Source organism: Fringilla coelebs (genome assembly GCF_963513975.1).
Source record: "Fringilla coelebs genome assembly, chromosome: 25".
NCBI classification, from domain to species: Eukaryota; Metazoa; Chordata; class Aves; order Passeriformes; family Fringillidae; genus Fringilla; species Fringilla coelebs.
The window spans coordinates 1,154,144-1,169,808 of NC_140051.1; the positions used below are offsets into that span (position 1 = coordinate 1,154,144).

General features: G+C 61.8%; 1 protein-coding gene across 1 annotated transcript; it reads right to left on the reverse strand.

Annotated features, from left to right (window-relative positions):
* Positions 1–1,815: 1,815 nt before the first annotated feature.
* TMPRSS13 (transmembrane serine protease 13) lies at positions 1,816–12,401 on the reverse strand (the record flags this gene model as incomplete). Its single annotated transcript, XM_084221416.1, has 14 exons — positions 1,816–2,041; positions 3,182–3,441; positions 3,883–4,035; positions 4,132–4,274; positions 4,506–4,604; positions 5,054–5,226; positions 5,308–5,467; positions 5,718–5,761; positions 5,845–5,937; positions 6,108–6,237; positions 6,315–6,437; positions 7,092–7,193; positions 7,442–7,616; positions 12,381–12,401. The coding sequence occupies 14 exons, from the start codon at positions 12,399–12,401 to the stop codon at positions 1,816–1,818; spliced, it is 1,902 nt and encodes a 633-aa protein (XP_084077542.1).
* Between the last annotated feature and the right edge of the window lie 3,264 nt (positions 12,402–15,665).

Consider the following 15,665-nt stretch of genomic DNA (forward strand, 5'->3'; position numbering starts at 1 on the left):
ATCAGCAACAGTTGTCTTTTTCCTGTACAAATTCAGGCAAAATAGAGATCCCAGTGTGAATGTGGGGAGGGAAGAGGAAAAGCAGCTCCAGCAGTTGCTCATGTTGAACATCTCCTCCCCAGAGCTGGGCTGCTGGAGAGGCTGTGCCGAGCTCCAGCTTCTCTTCTGGAGAAACTGGGCCAAAAGTAATGCAGAGGCCAGGCAGAGATGCTGATTTATGTTAACAAGGGGCTGGGCTGGGCTGGGCTGCTCAGCTGTCTGAGAGAGCAGGAGCACAGCCAGCGGCTCCAGCAGGGCACGATTTCATCCAAGCCTGCGTCCCTTACCCTGGATCAGGCATCTCCTCCCCGTGGGCCTGGGGCAGGGATGGAGCCACCTGCTCTCCAGAACTTTCCCCTCCCATTTCAAGGTCTCTCCCTGTAATGCCAAGCTTGGAAATTTCCTGTTCAGCCCTGGGCCCCATCACGGAGATGGGATGGCAGAGCAGTGACAAAGCTGTGTGCAGCCATAAGGCTGTGTTCACCCCAATAACATCATTTTCCATCAGGCCCACCCATTCCTGGTGCCCTGGATCCCTGAAGGAGGGGGATTGAGCATTCCTGGTGCCCTGGATCCCTGCAGGAGCAGGGACTGAGCATTCCTGGTGCCCTGGATCCCTGCAGGAGGGGGATTGAGCATTCCTGGTGCCCTGGATCCCTGCAGGAGCAGGGTTTGGGCATTCCTGGTGCCCTGGATCCCTGCAGGAGGGGGATGGAGCCCTGGCTGCTCCTGCACTGCCCCACTGAGCACAGCTCCAGCTGAACTCCACCCGTGCCAAGTGATGATGTTACTGACCAGGGAAAGGAACCAATCCCCAACTAGAGGAAAAGCATTTTTGCAGGGAAACATCATCGCTGAAACCCTGTAAACAAATGTGTTTTGACACAGCAGAACAAAGAGCTATAAAAGGAGAGATCGGGAAAACCACGGCTAATGGGCAGTAACTCACGTGGTGCCTGCCAGGCTGTATTTTTGTAATTTGTGTCCCTTTGGGATGCTGGCCCACGATTCCCAGAGCTCAGAGGAGCTTGGGAACAGATGTGGGGCGATGCTCAGCACCCCTTGTCTCGGAAGATGCTCTGGAGCGGGACACTGAGCAAGCAAAGGGCTTTACAAGAGCCCCAGGTGATGGCCTGGGCTGCCCCAGGAGCTCCTCGGGGCTGGGCTGGCACCCAGCACAGCTCTGCTCCCGCAGGAGCGCAGGCAAAGCGGCGTGCAAGGCGTCTGCTCCATCTGCCCAGCGTTCGGGAGCAGCACGACAGCCGTGGCCAGGCTTCAGGGGAAAATAATCACTCCTAATCTGCTTAGAAAACTTCATCCCCTGGGAAAGCACAGCATACCTGCCTGTGGGCCTGCGGGGACACACTGCTGGACGGCACGTTTAGGAGAAATAAATGGAATTTGTATTGGGGGCTAAAAGCGTTTCTCTGCTGTGAGAGACTTTCAGAAGAGCAATAACCCCTGAGAAGGAGAAATGCACAGCAGAGGAGAAGGTCCCACACGTGCTGAAACGTTACATTACTGGTCCTAGGAGCACAGCTCCAGCAAGATCAGCTCTTATTGGGTTCCAATTTTTGGGATATCCCTTCCCAAAAGATCAATTTCTCCAGTAACGAACCACCAGGAGCCGCTGCTCCACTCTGGCTTATCCACAGAAACCCCCAGACCCCCTCTGGACAAACCTAGCCTGGGTTTGTGCCTTAAGGCCCACTGAATTCCCACTTTAACCAGGCCAAAACAAACCAGGGAGGTCAGGGCCCCATCTCTAACTCAGGATCAGCTGCTTCTGTTTATGTCTGCCCTGCACACTGAGGGCAGGCACTGCAGCGTGGGCAGGCTCAGGGTGGGGGGAGCAGAGCCCCCCTGGCCCGGCTGGAGCCCGAAGGGCTGCCCAAGGCTCTTAGCCAGGGGAGGAGGTGGGGGCAGAGCCCAGCAGGGCTGCCCAAGGTCCCTGTCCAGGGCAGGAGGAGGGGGCAGAGCCCAGCAGGGCTGCCCAAGGTCCCTGTCCAGGACAGAAGGAGGGGGCAGAGCCCAGCAGGGCTGCCCAAGGCCCCTGGCCAGGGCAGGAGGAGGAGGGGGCAGCCCCCTGGCCCTGCACACTCCGTTCTCCAGGGCAGCTCCTGTGCCGTGGGAGGTTTGTGGGCTGCTGCTCTGGAAAGGGATTTGAGGTCAGGCTGACTCGGCTCTTCCCAAAAGGCCCCGAGTCCCTCCCTTTGTTTCAGTTCAGGTCGGGGACAGCCACCCAGCCCTGTCCAAAGGCACAGAAGTGCAGCAAGGCCAGGAACTCCCCCAGCCCTTCCCGGCAGCAGGCAGGTGCAGCCCCAGCCCCAGTGAGAGGCAGGTGCTTTCTGCACACCCAGAGCTGCTATCCCAACTAACCACAGCTGCCCATAACCTTTTCCAGGGAAAGTGGTCGGTGCTGGGAACCCAGGGGATGTTCCCAGGACCTGAGCAGCCAAAAGCATCCCTTTTCTCCCAGCCACGAGCGGCACCTCGGAGGGTGATGGGCAGGAAGGGCCACTCCATCACAAGCCCCATGCTCCCCAGGGATCCTTGGCACCTTGGCACCTTGCTGCTTCCTTTCCAGCCCATCCCAAAGAGCCATCTCCACGTGGGACACTACCAAAACATTTATTAGACGAGTGCAGGGTGGCCAGGCTCCACAGGACCCCCCTGCAGCTGACCACAGGGCTGGGGAGGGGAGCAGGCAGGCTCTGCTCACCCTGGGCATCTCCTTGCGTGCCCCAGCATCCACCAGGAGATGAAGGCACTTGTTTCCCCGAGGGAGATGTCCCTGCCGGGGCGCGGGCAGGGAGGACAGGCTGCGCCATCCCTGCAGGCAGGAGGCAGCACTCGGGCACCGCAGAGCTCCCAGCAGGGAGATCCAGGGCGGCACCCTCTGGGCACTGCCCGCGAGGGTGATCGCTCTGAACAGCACTCCGGAGTGACCTTTGGCTGCCGCTGGTTCTGTCACAGCTGCCACAGCCACCCCCGGGGCTCAGAGCGCCCCAAACCCTGCCCGGAGCGGACTGAGAGTGGCTGCGGGGCTGGGAGGGAGCGCCGGCTCAGACCGGAGCCACGGCATGGAAAAATAAACAAGCCGGCATTTCTCTGGCAGGCAGGGACGTCCCGTAAAAGGCACTTCCTAAATCCCTCCGCAAACACCAGCGCGGCGGCCGCCCCTCCCAGAGGGAGGAATATCCGCAGCTCGGGGCTCCCCCTGGAGCAGAGCCGCCAGCGGGCCCGCAGGTGTGGCAGTGTGGACACAGCTGCCACATGCTGCACCCTGAGGTGGCACAGCTCTGGCCTGGCTAAAGGAGAGAGTTCCCCCTCCACGGGCGCTGCTGGCAGCCCCTCGCCCGCTGAGCGTGCCAGGGCCCCGCCAGGAAGCACTCGCACACCCTGTGCAGACAGGTCTATTTACAGGAGAGCCACAGACACGGGGCAGGGAGGTGTCCCCCAGCCAGCACGGCCCGCTGCTGGCATGGGCTGTGTCCCCCCGGGCCCGGCTGGGCGCTGTGCCCAGCCACCACCGTGCCACCCCCGGCGCCAGGCGAGGGCAGGGGCACTTCGCAGACGCTGTTTCCAGACTTCGGGGGCAGCCACGGGTCCCTGGCTGCAGGGACAGTCCAGAGAGGTGGGGGCTGGCTGGTGGCATCGTGCCCTGGCAGCAGCTTGGGGCAGCGGCCCGTGCCAGCCGGAGAGGCACGGTGTCCATCCTGCCCTTAGTCGTTCTCGCTCTGCAAGGGACAGGGAGGAGAGCGGGGTGAGGTGCCAGGGCTGGGCTGGGGGCACAGCCCCTCTCCAGGGCCGCCCTGCCCAGGCACGGCCCTGCCACCTCACCTCCATTTTGCTGTATATCCAGCTGAGGAGCTTTGTCACACGTGTGTACACTCCGGGCTTGTTCTTCTGGCCACATCCTGTCCCCCAGCTCGTCACCCCGGCCACATACCAGCGGCCATCGTCCTCGCACACCAGGGGCCCTCCGCTGTCACCCTGGCTCAGAGGGGCAGAGCAGTGAGGAGGGGAGACGGGAGATGCCCTCTGTGGGTACCCAAACGGGGCAGCCGCGCCGCGGCGCCCCCAGCTCACCTGGCAGGCGTCCTTGCCTCCCTGCAGGTACCCGGCGCACATCATGCGGGGGGTCAGGTAGCCCTCGTACACTTTGTCGCTGTTGCAGATCTTGTAGTCGATCAGCTTCACCTCGGCCTCCCGCAGCTTCGGGGAGGTGTTATCTGCAAGGCAGGAAGAGCTGTGGGGCAGGGGGGGCCTCGCCATCCCCCACCGCCCCCGGCCCCTCACCAGCGAGGGAGGAAGCGGCTGCTTCTCACAGGTCTCGTTTCTGCAAAGCCTCGCAGCTGGCAGGGCAATCCCGGGAGCTACCCCTGCGGGAAAGCCCCCGAGGGCCCCGGCAGGGCCGTGCTCGGGGCAGGGGCTGCCTGCGGGGAGCCGCGGTCCTCCCTCACCTTCGTTCTCCCTGGTCTTGCCGAAGCCGGTGATGAAGCAGGACCGGCCGGTCTGGAATCGCTGGCCGTACATGGGCAGGCAGGCGGGGCGCACCTGGGCTGCAGGAGCCGGGATGGGAGCGAGGGGTGAGTCACCGGGAGAGAAACAGGCACAGCCCCGCAGCCAGGGAGGAGCGTGGGGCACAGGAAAGGCTCCCCTCTGCGCCCATCCCACCGGCCCCGTGCGGGGCTGGGGGCACAGCTGAGCCCACGGCTGCGGGTGCCAGAGCCTTCCTGGCCCTGGCAGAGGCAAGGTGGCCACAGCAGAGCTGGATGTGTCTAAGAAAAGACTGGATGTGGCACTGGGTGCCAAGGTTTAGTTGAGGTGTTAGGGCATGGGTTGGACTCGATGATCTTTAAGGTCTCTTCCAACCTGGTCATTCTGTGGATGCCCCAGCTGGCAGCAGCCCCACACACCCCAGGTTCCCAGGACACACCTCTCAGTCCTGTCCATCTCCCTGTCCCCCCAACACCACCCAGCCAAGCCCAGGTAAGCTGGGTCACCTCACCTGAGAGTGTCAGTGGCCTGGAGAGCTTCATGAGGGCGATGTCGTAGTCGTCGTGGTCGTCGCTGTAGTTGGAGTTGATGATGACCTGGGACACGGGGATGCCCTCCATGGGCTGCTTCAGGTCCGACACCCCTCCGTACACCTTCCAGTCGTCCAGGATCTTCATGCTGTTCCTGGCAGGGCGAGAGGGGCAGGGGGCAGTGAGAGCCGGGCCTGGGGCTGGGCTGGGTGCCCGGGCTGGCAGCAGCACTCACATGAAGAAGCAGTGGGCGGCGGTGAGCACCCACTGCGCGTCGATGATGGTGCCGCCGCAGATGTGGATGGGCCCGTACTGCACGCTGACCTGCCAGGGCCATTTGTTCACTGAGGTCTCCTTCCCACCGATGATCCGGCCAGAAATCCTCTGCCCGCAGGCTGGAGGGGACAGCAGGGCTGGGAGAAAGGCTCGGGGGGAAGGGGAGCACGGAGGGGGACACACAGAACCCCCACCACCCACAGGTGCCACACTTATTGCAGGGAATGCAATGCTGGTGCTTTTCTGCCCCCCAGAAAATTCCCTGGAAGATGTCCCGTTTGCCCAGCCCCGTGCTGAGAAGGGGGGAAAGGGCTCCCACACCTGTGAAAAGGGCACCCACCCTCGGCTGTGTCCTAGCCAGCTCCTTACTTGTGCATCGCAGGGAGACGTACTTTCCTGTGAGACACTGGGAGCTGTGGGAGAGAGGAGGGACGGCAGCCTCAGCCCTGTCCCTGTGGCAGCAGGGCAGGGCCGGGGCAGCAGGTGACCCTGGTACCTGTTGAGGCTCTGCTGGATGGTCTCTCGCTCATCAGTCACCGTCAGGCTCTTGCCAGGGACACGCAGGGGGATGTACTCGGTCTGGGACGCACTGGGAGGGGAGAGGACAGGCAGTCAGGGTCCCCCCATGTGGGCACTGCCCACCTGGTCCCTGCACTCTGTCCAGAGAGGGAAGCAGCAGAGCTGACCCTGCACTCAGCCAGGGCGGGACTCGGCAGGGTCCCAGTGCCCAAGCGGAACAACCCATCCTCCAGGAATTACTTCTGAAATCCCAGCTGCTGGCAGGTTTTCCTGGAGAGGGACTCGTCCCAGTCACTGCTGCACACCGGCAGCCACTGGCTCTCGGTGCTGGAGTAGACGTGGAGCAAGGACTCCTCGGATGAGAAGCGCACTGTGGGATGGAGCAGGAGGGTCAGGGGTGCTCCTGGGGCTCTCCCCATTCCCACCATCCCATCTCCTGTGCCTCACCACAGCCCAGCTCGTCGCTCCTCTGGGAGCAGTCGACGACGCCGTCGCAGCGCACGGCGCTGTCCTTGCAGCTCTCTGCGGGCTCCTTGTACAGGATGCCTGTCTGCGACCTCCAGAACATGACTGGAAGCAGGAGAACACCACGCTGAGGCCAGGGCCGGCCATGGGTGAAGGGCTGTGCCCCACCTGGGTGGGCATCTGGAACGTTCCCCATCGCTGGGTGTGAGTGTGAGATGTGTTTGAGCAAGAGTGAGGAGCAGTGGGGGAGGACTGGCCACACCGAGCACCCCCTGTGCTGCCCAGCTGCTGCAAGCCCTGCTCCCTTCACCCACAGGAAATGCATTCAGCCTGCGAGTGCTTCAAGCCCAGGGGCTGGAGAGTGGCAGCTGGATGGCAGCAGGATTAAAGGGATTCCCGGTGTCTGCCTGTTCTGCCTACAGACCATCGTTTGTCTTGGGGAGGGCAACTCTGGGTGCTGCTGGGTGCCCTGCTGCCCACCAGGGCAAGCCAGCAGAAGGAAAGGACACTGCAGCCCACTCCCCAAACCCTGGCACCAGCCCAGGCAGCAGATCTCCTTTCTCCTTCCCCAGCTCCTGTCTCTCCACCAGATGTCAGGAACACTCAGGGAATGGAAGGAGCACATCCCTGTCTCTGGGCCAGGGGTTTCCCTCTGGCACTTCCCAGTGTGGGCATCCCCAGACTCTGCTGACCCCCAACTCCCCTGAGGACCTCTCCAGTAGCCCGGAGCCCCCCGGGCTGGGCCCCCACCCCACTCACACAGCAGGATGAGGGCGATGAGCAGCACGATGAGCACGGAGACACAGAAGATGAGCGCGAGCCGCCGCTGGCTCATGCAGGGAGCTCTGAACATGGAGGATCCTGGCAGCAGGGGAGAGGCAGGGTCAGGGGGCAGCTGCCTCCTTGGGGCTATGCTGCCCACCTCAGGGCTGTGGGAGAGCAGTGCCATGCACACCCCAGCCTGCCCTGAGGTCACTGTGCTCTCCCTTGCCCCCCACACCCCTCACACCCCAGGGAAACTCCAGCCCGTGGCCGTCTGGGACCTCCCTGCCTCCCTCCATCCTCCCCACCCTGGGAGGCACCAGGGTCACCCCTGTCCCCGTGCTCACGTGAGCTGTCGCAGGCCGAGCAGGGGCTCGGGGCCGGGCCGGACTCGGGGCTGTAGGGTTTGAAGCTGATGCCCAGGACGTTCTCTCGAGGCGGCGGAGGTCGGGCACCGAAGATGCTGCTGGCCGTGGAGACATGGAGCAGGCTGGGAGGGACACTGCTGGGCGAGGCAGTGGTCTGTGGGCAGAGGGGACTGTCACCAGCAGTGACTGCTGCCCACCAGAGTCCCCCAGCTGCCACCCTGCCCGCTGTGAAGGTGAAAGCAACTCAGAGACGGAGCTGAGCCCCCCTGACACCACAACAAGCCATGAGCCTCTGGGAGAGTCACCACCCCAGTGCCTCTTTGTCCCAGAACCTGAGCCACATCCCACCCAGGACGGCCAAAAACCTCATTGTCACTGGGTTTTTCCCCTTCAGGCAGCTGAGCTGCCCAAAGGCATCACTGGGAGCCGAGCAATCAGCCGGGTATTTGGCATCGTGACAGTCACGCCATGGCCCAGTTCCACGGGGCCAGTGCCCCAATTTATGCATCTATCCTTAATTAGCCATTTGAAAAATACAGTGCAATTTCCAGCTGTCATTTAGTAATACTTAATAATCGGTGTTTTCCAAGCCCTGAAACGTCCTGCACCCTGGAATGCTGCTCTGCAGTTGTGTCACTCCTGATCCATGAATTCACAAAAGAATATGTATCTGTTTCCTTTCCTCAAAATACACTCTCCCAAATGCTCCCTTGGTGACAGAAGCCAGAGATTCTCATTTCCCTCCAGAGAGGACCTGTGAACAAATCCCAGAATAAATGCTCCTTCCTCTACCTTTTGTAGGATGGATGGGGCTCGGAGCACCCTGGTGCAGTGGGAGGTGTCCCTGCCCATGGAAGGGGGCTGGAACTGGTGAGCCTTCAGTCGCCTTCCATTCAAACCTTTCTGGGGAATGAGAACTGGGGAGCCCAAGGAGAAGTGGAGCCACCACCCTGCAGGGACCACTCACCACCCAGAGATGGGATCTAACACATCCCTCTGGGGGCCTGTCTCTGGTTTTTGGCTTTGCACTGCTAGAGATCACCCTTCTCCACGAGCAGAAATCATCCCCTTCCCTGCCAGGCCGGTGAGCGGGCCGGGCAGGGACACGGGCACGGCAGGGACACTGCTGGGGCCCCCCCCTCGCCCTTCCAGCTGGCTTTTCTCCCCGCTCGCGTTCCCTGCTGGGAGCCAGGAGCCCTGATGAGCAGTCGTGAGGCTGCTCGTGCTGTGTGAGCGCCGCCGTGCCCGCCCCGGCCGTGCGCTGCTGTCACTTCCTGGGCTTTACCTGTGAGTCACGGCCCGGCGTGGCCACGCGTCCGCGCGGGTCCGAGCCCAGCCACACCGGGGACACCTGTGCTGCACACCGGGGACACCTGTGCTGCACGCCGGGGACACCCCTGTGCTGCACACCGGGGACACCTGTGCTGCACACCAGGGACACCTGTGCTGCACAACGGGGACACACCTGTGCTGCACACCAGGGACACCCGCCCTGCACACTGGGAACACACCTGCCCTGCACACCTGGCACACCTGTGCTGCACGCCGGGGACACCCGCCCTGCACACTGGGCACACACCTGCCCTGCACACCTGGCACACACCTGCCCTGCTCGGGCCGTGCCTGCCGAGCCCATCCCGCAGAGCCGGCAGCCGCAGCACCCCGGGCTCGGGGCCACCCGCCCTGGCCAGCAGCGGCGTGTGCGGGGCCACCCCCGGCACAAACCTCCTCCCGCCCCTGCGGGCCCTTGGCACAGGCACCGCTGGTGTCCCCTGGCCATGGGGAGCCACCTCCCCGCTCGTGTGGAGCACCCCGGGCTCCTGTGCACGGGGAGGAGCGAGAGAGGCACTTTGTGTTTCACTGCATCAGCCCCACTCTCACCCCTTCTCCAGCAGCCCGGATCTGCTCCAGGTTTCCCTACACCCCGATTTCCCAGCTCTGCTGCAGCCCTGCCTCCTCCCAAGGGCTCCAGGGAGCCCAGGAGAGCCCCTCAGTTTTCTCCTCGAGGCTGGGAGGGCTGGAGGCTGCCCTGCAGTGCCCTATGAGCCTGAGCAGTCACAGCACTGATGGGATTTCAGTTCTCGCATGCCCACACCGTGGGGCATCCCTGGGTACCCTCAGTGCCCACTGTGCTGACAGCCAGAGCTGTGGCAGGTCCTGGGCAGAGCCATGTGGGGGTGCCAGGAACCCTTCCTGGGAAAAGGATCTTTCCTGCCTGCGTTGAAATGAGGTTTTTGTAAATACCCTTTTCCCCTGGCATTTGTGTGCTATCTCCTTGTCTGATGTGTCACATCTCACCCTGCAGCAGCTGTAACCCTTTGCTCATCAGACCAGCAGCACTACAATCCTCCAAAGGACAAACCTCTCATCGTGCACAGAAAACAGAGCCCAGCTTCCCCAGGGAGCCAGCAGCGCTGGATGCCACAGCACTCCCACCTGCAGTGTGCAAATACATCAAATTAACACCGAAACGTGCCACAGGTCACACTGCTCTGAGCGCTCCTCAGCAGGAAGCACATGCCCTTTCTTACTCTCAGGTGAACTCCCAGCTGCTTGTTTCCTTTAAAATTTTACGTCTAAATAATTTTGTGGGCTGCCAGAAAGGGTAACAGAGCCCTTACCACGGCTGAGCAGTGAAGGGCCACTGCAGCAGAGAAAACAGTGGTGGTTTTGCAGAGATGTTCCTGCTGGGGAGAGCGCGTGACCCCGGTGAGTGAGCGCCAGCTCCTGCCCACAAAACCTTTACTCATCCTTCGCTGGCTTTTGAGTAAAAGTCAGAGGCAGAGCCCAGCCCGGATCACAGGCGCCGCTGCGGTCTGAGCCCTTTCCCCCACGGCCTCTGCAGGTGCTCCAGCAGCCGCAGGAGTGATCCACGCCAAGGCAGCCTGGGGAGGGGGGCACGGGCAGCCCCTGCCTGGCACAGAGGGCTGGCATTCACAGGACAGCCAGGAGGGACCCTGGGGACACTCAGGGACTCCTGGCCAGCTTTGCTCACTTGCAGACAGTGCACGCTGCCTGTGTGCAGCACAAACCCTCTGCTAAACCTGTCAGGAGTGCAAACAGCACCTCCCAGCCTGTCCCAGAGCAAGGCCCCCAAACCAAGGGCAGCAGCGCTGAGCTGCCCGTCCCCTTTGCACCGTGGCCTGCAGCTCCACGCCCTGACGTGGAGGGAAGGCCCCCAAACCCACGGCAGCCAGGACAATCAGCAGGGGAAAGGTGATCCAGGCCCCCAAACCCACGGCAGCCAGGACAATCAGCAGGGGAAAGGTGATCCAGGCTGGGCTGGAGGCTCCAGGGAAACCAGCCAGCAGGCAGCCGCAGTTTCGGAGTGGGAGGGAAAGCGGAAGCCAGGGAACACCTGGGTGTTGCAAGCAGATCCAGGGCCCAGCCACGTCCTGGGGGAGCAGCAGGACACGGAGCTCCCAAAAACCCGGAGCATCAAGGGGCGAGAGAGGGAGGCAGCCTGGCTTCAATGAGCTGGAAGGAGCTGCCTCGGATCCTCCTCTCCAGCTGAGCCTGCCCTCAGCACGGCTCCACTGCCCACAGCCCTGTGCCCAGCCTGGGAACTGCTTCCCCTGGCTGTGAACACCCATTGTCTGTGCAGAGAAGCTCAGCCAGCACACAACAGACACATTGTCCTTGCCAGGGACAGAGGTGTCCCCAGCCTGTGAGAGCCCCAGTCCCTCTGGGTGAACACGTCCTGCTCAAGTGCCACTGCTGAGTGGGGCCTGCCTGGGAGGGGACAGAGCCCAGCACCAGAACAAGGGCAGAGGGCACTGCCAGGACCCAGACACGCACGGCACAGTGAAATCCCAAAGCCGGGCACTGTCACTCTGCAAGTGCAGGTGAATGACTGTTTATTGAGCCAGCCCAGTGTGGCCAGGGACAGCTCATCCTGTGCCACTGTGGGCACCCTTTGGGCACAGACCCAAAGTGTTCCAGGGGCTGAGTAACCACTGCTCACCTCTCTCCACCGAGGGGCAAACAGAGGCCTGGAAAGACAAAGAGACGCTGCTGCCATTGCAGAGCCAAGGGTGGCTCCTGGCACTCCTGATGGCCCATTTAACCCAAGTGACAATGCCAAGGTGACCCAGTGGGGCTGTCCAGTATTGGGCAATTGTCTCTGCGTGTGGCCATGCCGGTTCCTGCCCCACCATCACCAAGATGCAGTGATGCCCCGCTGCTTTGGGGCCATCCAGAACTGGGACCCTCTGCATCTCCTCAGAGCCAGCCAACACCCAGCACGAGCCCGCTGTGCCCCGCTCCTGGCCGGTCCCCCGGGCCAAGAGGCAGGAAGGGGACGGTGTCAGAGCTGGCTCTGGCTCCCCTGGAGCCCCGTGCACGCCGTCACCGCCGCCTCTGTCCCGGATGTCGCTGGCACCCGGCGCTGCTCAGCACGGTAATTACTCGCTGCCTCGCCCGGTGCCCGGCCGGGATGGATGTTTTCCTCATGACAGGATGCTCAGCAAAGCCCCACATCCAGGGCTGAGCAGGTCCCAGTCAGCCCAGCCCAAAAGGGCGCAGGGAAAACTGCCTGGAGAGCAGGCGAGGGGAGCAGCGGGGCTGCGCCCACCAGTGCGGCGCTGCCGGAAAGTGCCAGAGGGCTCAGGAACGTGCCCAGCAGCACAGATCCCTCCGGCAGCACCAAACCGATCCCCTCAGCTCACCGCTCCAGTGTGGCAAAGTACCCGAGAGCGTCCACAACTCTGCCAGCCCAGGGCAGGCACCAGGGATGCTGCTGGCTGCCCTCCCTCCCGGTCCCAAGGGGTGCCGGAGGCAGCGGCTCCTCAGGCGGCTCCGCCGGCTCCTTCTCCCTCCGGCTGCTGTGAGGAACAGCCGGAGAGCAGGAGGAGAGAGCGGTCCCTCCACCAGAGCCCAAGGGGAGCGGTGCCCCGAGCCCGGAGCCGCCCGCACTTACCGCGGAGGTTTTGCCGTCCATGGGCCGGGGTCGGGGCTGGGCTGGGCTCAGAGCCGCGGCACGGCCATGCCAGCAGCGCGGTGCCGAGCAGGGCCAGCTCGGCGGGGCCGGGGCAGGAGGTGTTTGGCGAGCGGGCTCGTACGTCAGTGCCAGCAGCAAACCTGTCGGACCTGCCGGCCGGCCCCGGCGCCGCCGGTTTCCCAACAGCTCCAGGCGCAGCCTGCAAAACACCTGCGCTGTGCCGGCCGGCCGGGGATGCGGGGCAGGGGCCCTGCGAGCAGGGGAGACCCGGCCCTAGGGAACGGCAGCATCCCGGGGCTCCCCGCTGCTCTCCTGGCTCAGCCGAGCCCCCCTTCCTCCCCTCTGTGCCCCCCGCTCACTCACCCGCGGCTCTCCTGCCCGGCCCAGCGCAGGGGAGGGGATGCACAGCCATGCCCAAGCAGGAGAACCTCGCTGCTGTGACCCAGAAGCCAGGAATTCCCTGTCCCAAAGGAAATGAAATGCCGTTTCCCTCCGGTTCCTCTAGAGGACTTTTAATCCCTTTGCTGATGGAGCGGTGCTTCTTCCAGGAGCCAGCGCAGCCTGGGGGATGCTCTGCTGAACCAGGAATTCAGGTGAAAATTCCCGGATTAAAGGAGGAAGGCCTAGCTTCACCCTTCATCATGACAGCCAGACCCATGACCCTCAGTGCCACAGGGCTCTCCTGGCGTTATTCTCAGTGTAAGTCCCTCGTTCATCCAGCTCCCCGCTCACACCTGCCCATCAGAAGGGCAGGAGACAAGCAGGGACATCCAGACTTGGAGGAGCCTTGCTACAAAGCTCCTTTTGAGGCTGAAAAGTTTGGGTTGGATCCCTCTGAGCCCTCCTGCTCCCAGGATCCCAGCTCACCGAGGGGTTCTGAGCCAGCCCTCACTCCACAGCCCACTCCTCTGTAGTTTTCACAGGCAGGAGTGGTTTTGGGTTTTTTTGGGGTTTCTGGGGTTTTTGTTTGCTTTCTGTGCCTCTGCAGGCTGTGCCTGCTGAGTGCCAGGGAGGCCCAAGCACTGAGCTGCACCCCCAAGCAGCCCTGAGCCAGCCGGGCCCTCCTGAGCTGCTGCATCCTCTCCAGAAAAGGATTCTCAGAAAGCAGCTCCAGGAATCGTTCATTGCTTGCTGCAAAGCCACCTACAGAGAGCAAGTTCCAGAGAACAGAGTGTGTGCCTTGACCCCAGCAGCCTGATGGTAAATGTCAGCATGCACACAGCTCCTGGCTGAAATCCTCACCTTTCCTGCTGCTGTGGGCCCTCCCTGCACCCTCCTGCCCTCCCAGCCTTTAAAGAGGAACTAAAACACACAGCCAGAGCTAAAACACACAGCCAGAGCCAGCTCCACCAGCCCAGGAGAGCTGCTCCAAGCCCTGGGCTCCAGGGGATTGGGATGAGGATCCCTGTGTCCCGCTCTGTCCCGTGGCAGGGCTGTGCAGAACCAGCCCTCCGGGCCCATCCCTGCCCTGCTCCGTGCAGCAGCACCTGCCTGACCCTGCTGTCACCCTGGGGAGGCTTCCTGAGGGACAGCAGGCAGGAAAATGCACAGCCCCAGGTGCTCCTGGGCTGGGTTTCTCCATGGTGTGTCCACAGGGAGGCATTTCAGGGTCAGCCATGTCAGCCCAGCTCCCCGTGTCCCCTCAGCAGCCTCTCCTGTGGCACCTGGATAGCTGTGCCCTCCCTGCAGAGCTCAGGCTCCAGCCTGATTCCCCCTCTTAGCCACATTTCCCTTCCCAGAGAAAAGCAAGGCACAATTCTTCCCAAAAATATTCCTGGGTTTCACATTCTCTGAACCTCAGAGAAAGGAAACACAACTCTTAGCATTTGCTGTGCCTGTGTTGTGCCACAGCAGAATGCAATGTGGAGATTGTTTACCCACAGTGATGGTGTTTTGTTTCCCTGCCCTGTCAGGGCCAGGTGTGTGTGTGTGTGTGTCAGGACTGAGGGTGACAGTCACGAGATTCTGGGCAGAGTTGGATGCTCAGCACATTCAGTTTAGATGTAATGTAACATAGTGTAATAGAGTATAAAATAATATAGTATAATAAAGTCATTCATTAGCCTTCTGATAAGATGGAGTCAGATGCATCTTCTCTCCCCTACTTGGGGAATGAAAACATCATCTACACCCCATCCAAGCATTCTGCAGAACTCTCGTTCCTCCTCAGCCTCTTTCACTTTCCTCTAAATTGCCAACCACTTCTCCCAGTTCTCTGAACTGTCTCACCCACAGGGCCAGCCCCAGCGTGACTTTTCCACAGAACTCCCAATTTCCTGCCGTTTGTCCCGTTGCTTTTCATTGCCATGACTTACACAAAACACAATCTGTGGCTTTGTGTGGGACTGGCTGTGCTTCATCTCGGGGCTCCTCAGCTCCTTGGCCGCCAGCTGTGACTGGGGGGCCGGGAGCAGAGTGCAGGACATCAGCTGGTCTGCCCTGGATGGGGATAAACCAGGCAGGGAGGGGATCTGCTGCTGGTGCTCCTGCCAGGCTGCGAGTTTGTGGCACCTCTTGGCCTCTGTCAGGAAGGATAAGTCAGGGAAAACAGGAGAAATTTCCCACTTCACGTCTTTAAGATGGTTCTTCAAAGAGGAGCCTGCACATCTGTGCCCACCATGATGCTCTCTGACTCCGTCCACAGCACTTTTGGTTTCTCTTGCTCTTTTTGTCGGTGTTCTTTCCTCGAATTCCCCAGTGGGAAATTCCTCTTGTGGAGGAAAATCGCTCCCCATCACATGAGGGCCCCAGGAAAGCCCTCAAGCAGGCTCTGAGGCAAAGCAGAGCACTCAGCTCAGTCTGCTGGGTGCTGATTCAGGTCCCAGCACCAGCAGACAGGCAGGACACCACCGTGGGCAGGCCCCACAGCCACGGGATCACAGACATACCTGGGGGGCTACCAGAGCCCTGGGGACAGCGACAGCCCCTGTGTCACACGGGATTTCCAATGTCACCCCCATGTGAGGGTGGTTGTGGGGCACAGCACAGCCCAGAGGGTCTCACTCAGCCCCAGAAATGGAGAAAGGGGAATTGCAGGCTGAGCCCAAAGAAGGGAAAGCCAGAACCCCCTCCTGGGGCTGCAGGGCTGCTGGAACCTGGCTGGATTCAGCTGCTGGCAGGACAGGACACGGTGCTGTGCTCAGGAAAACCCCTGTGCCAGGTCACCCTCGGTGCTAGCACTCACCTGTGCTGTGCCTTTAACATCTCATTTCACAACAAAGCAGCAAAGGCAGAGGCATCCCTTACTCGAACTCTCCTTTCTCA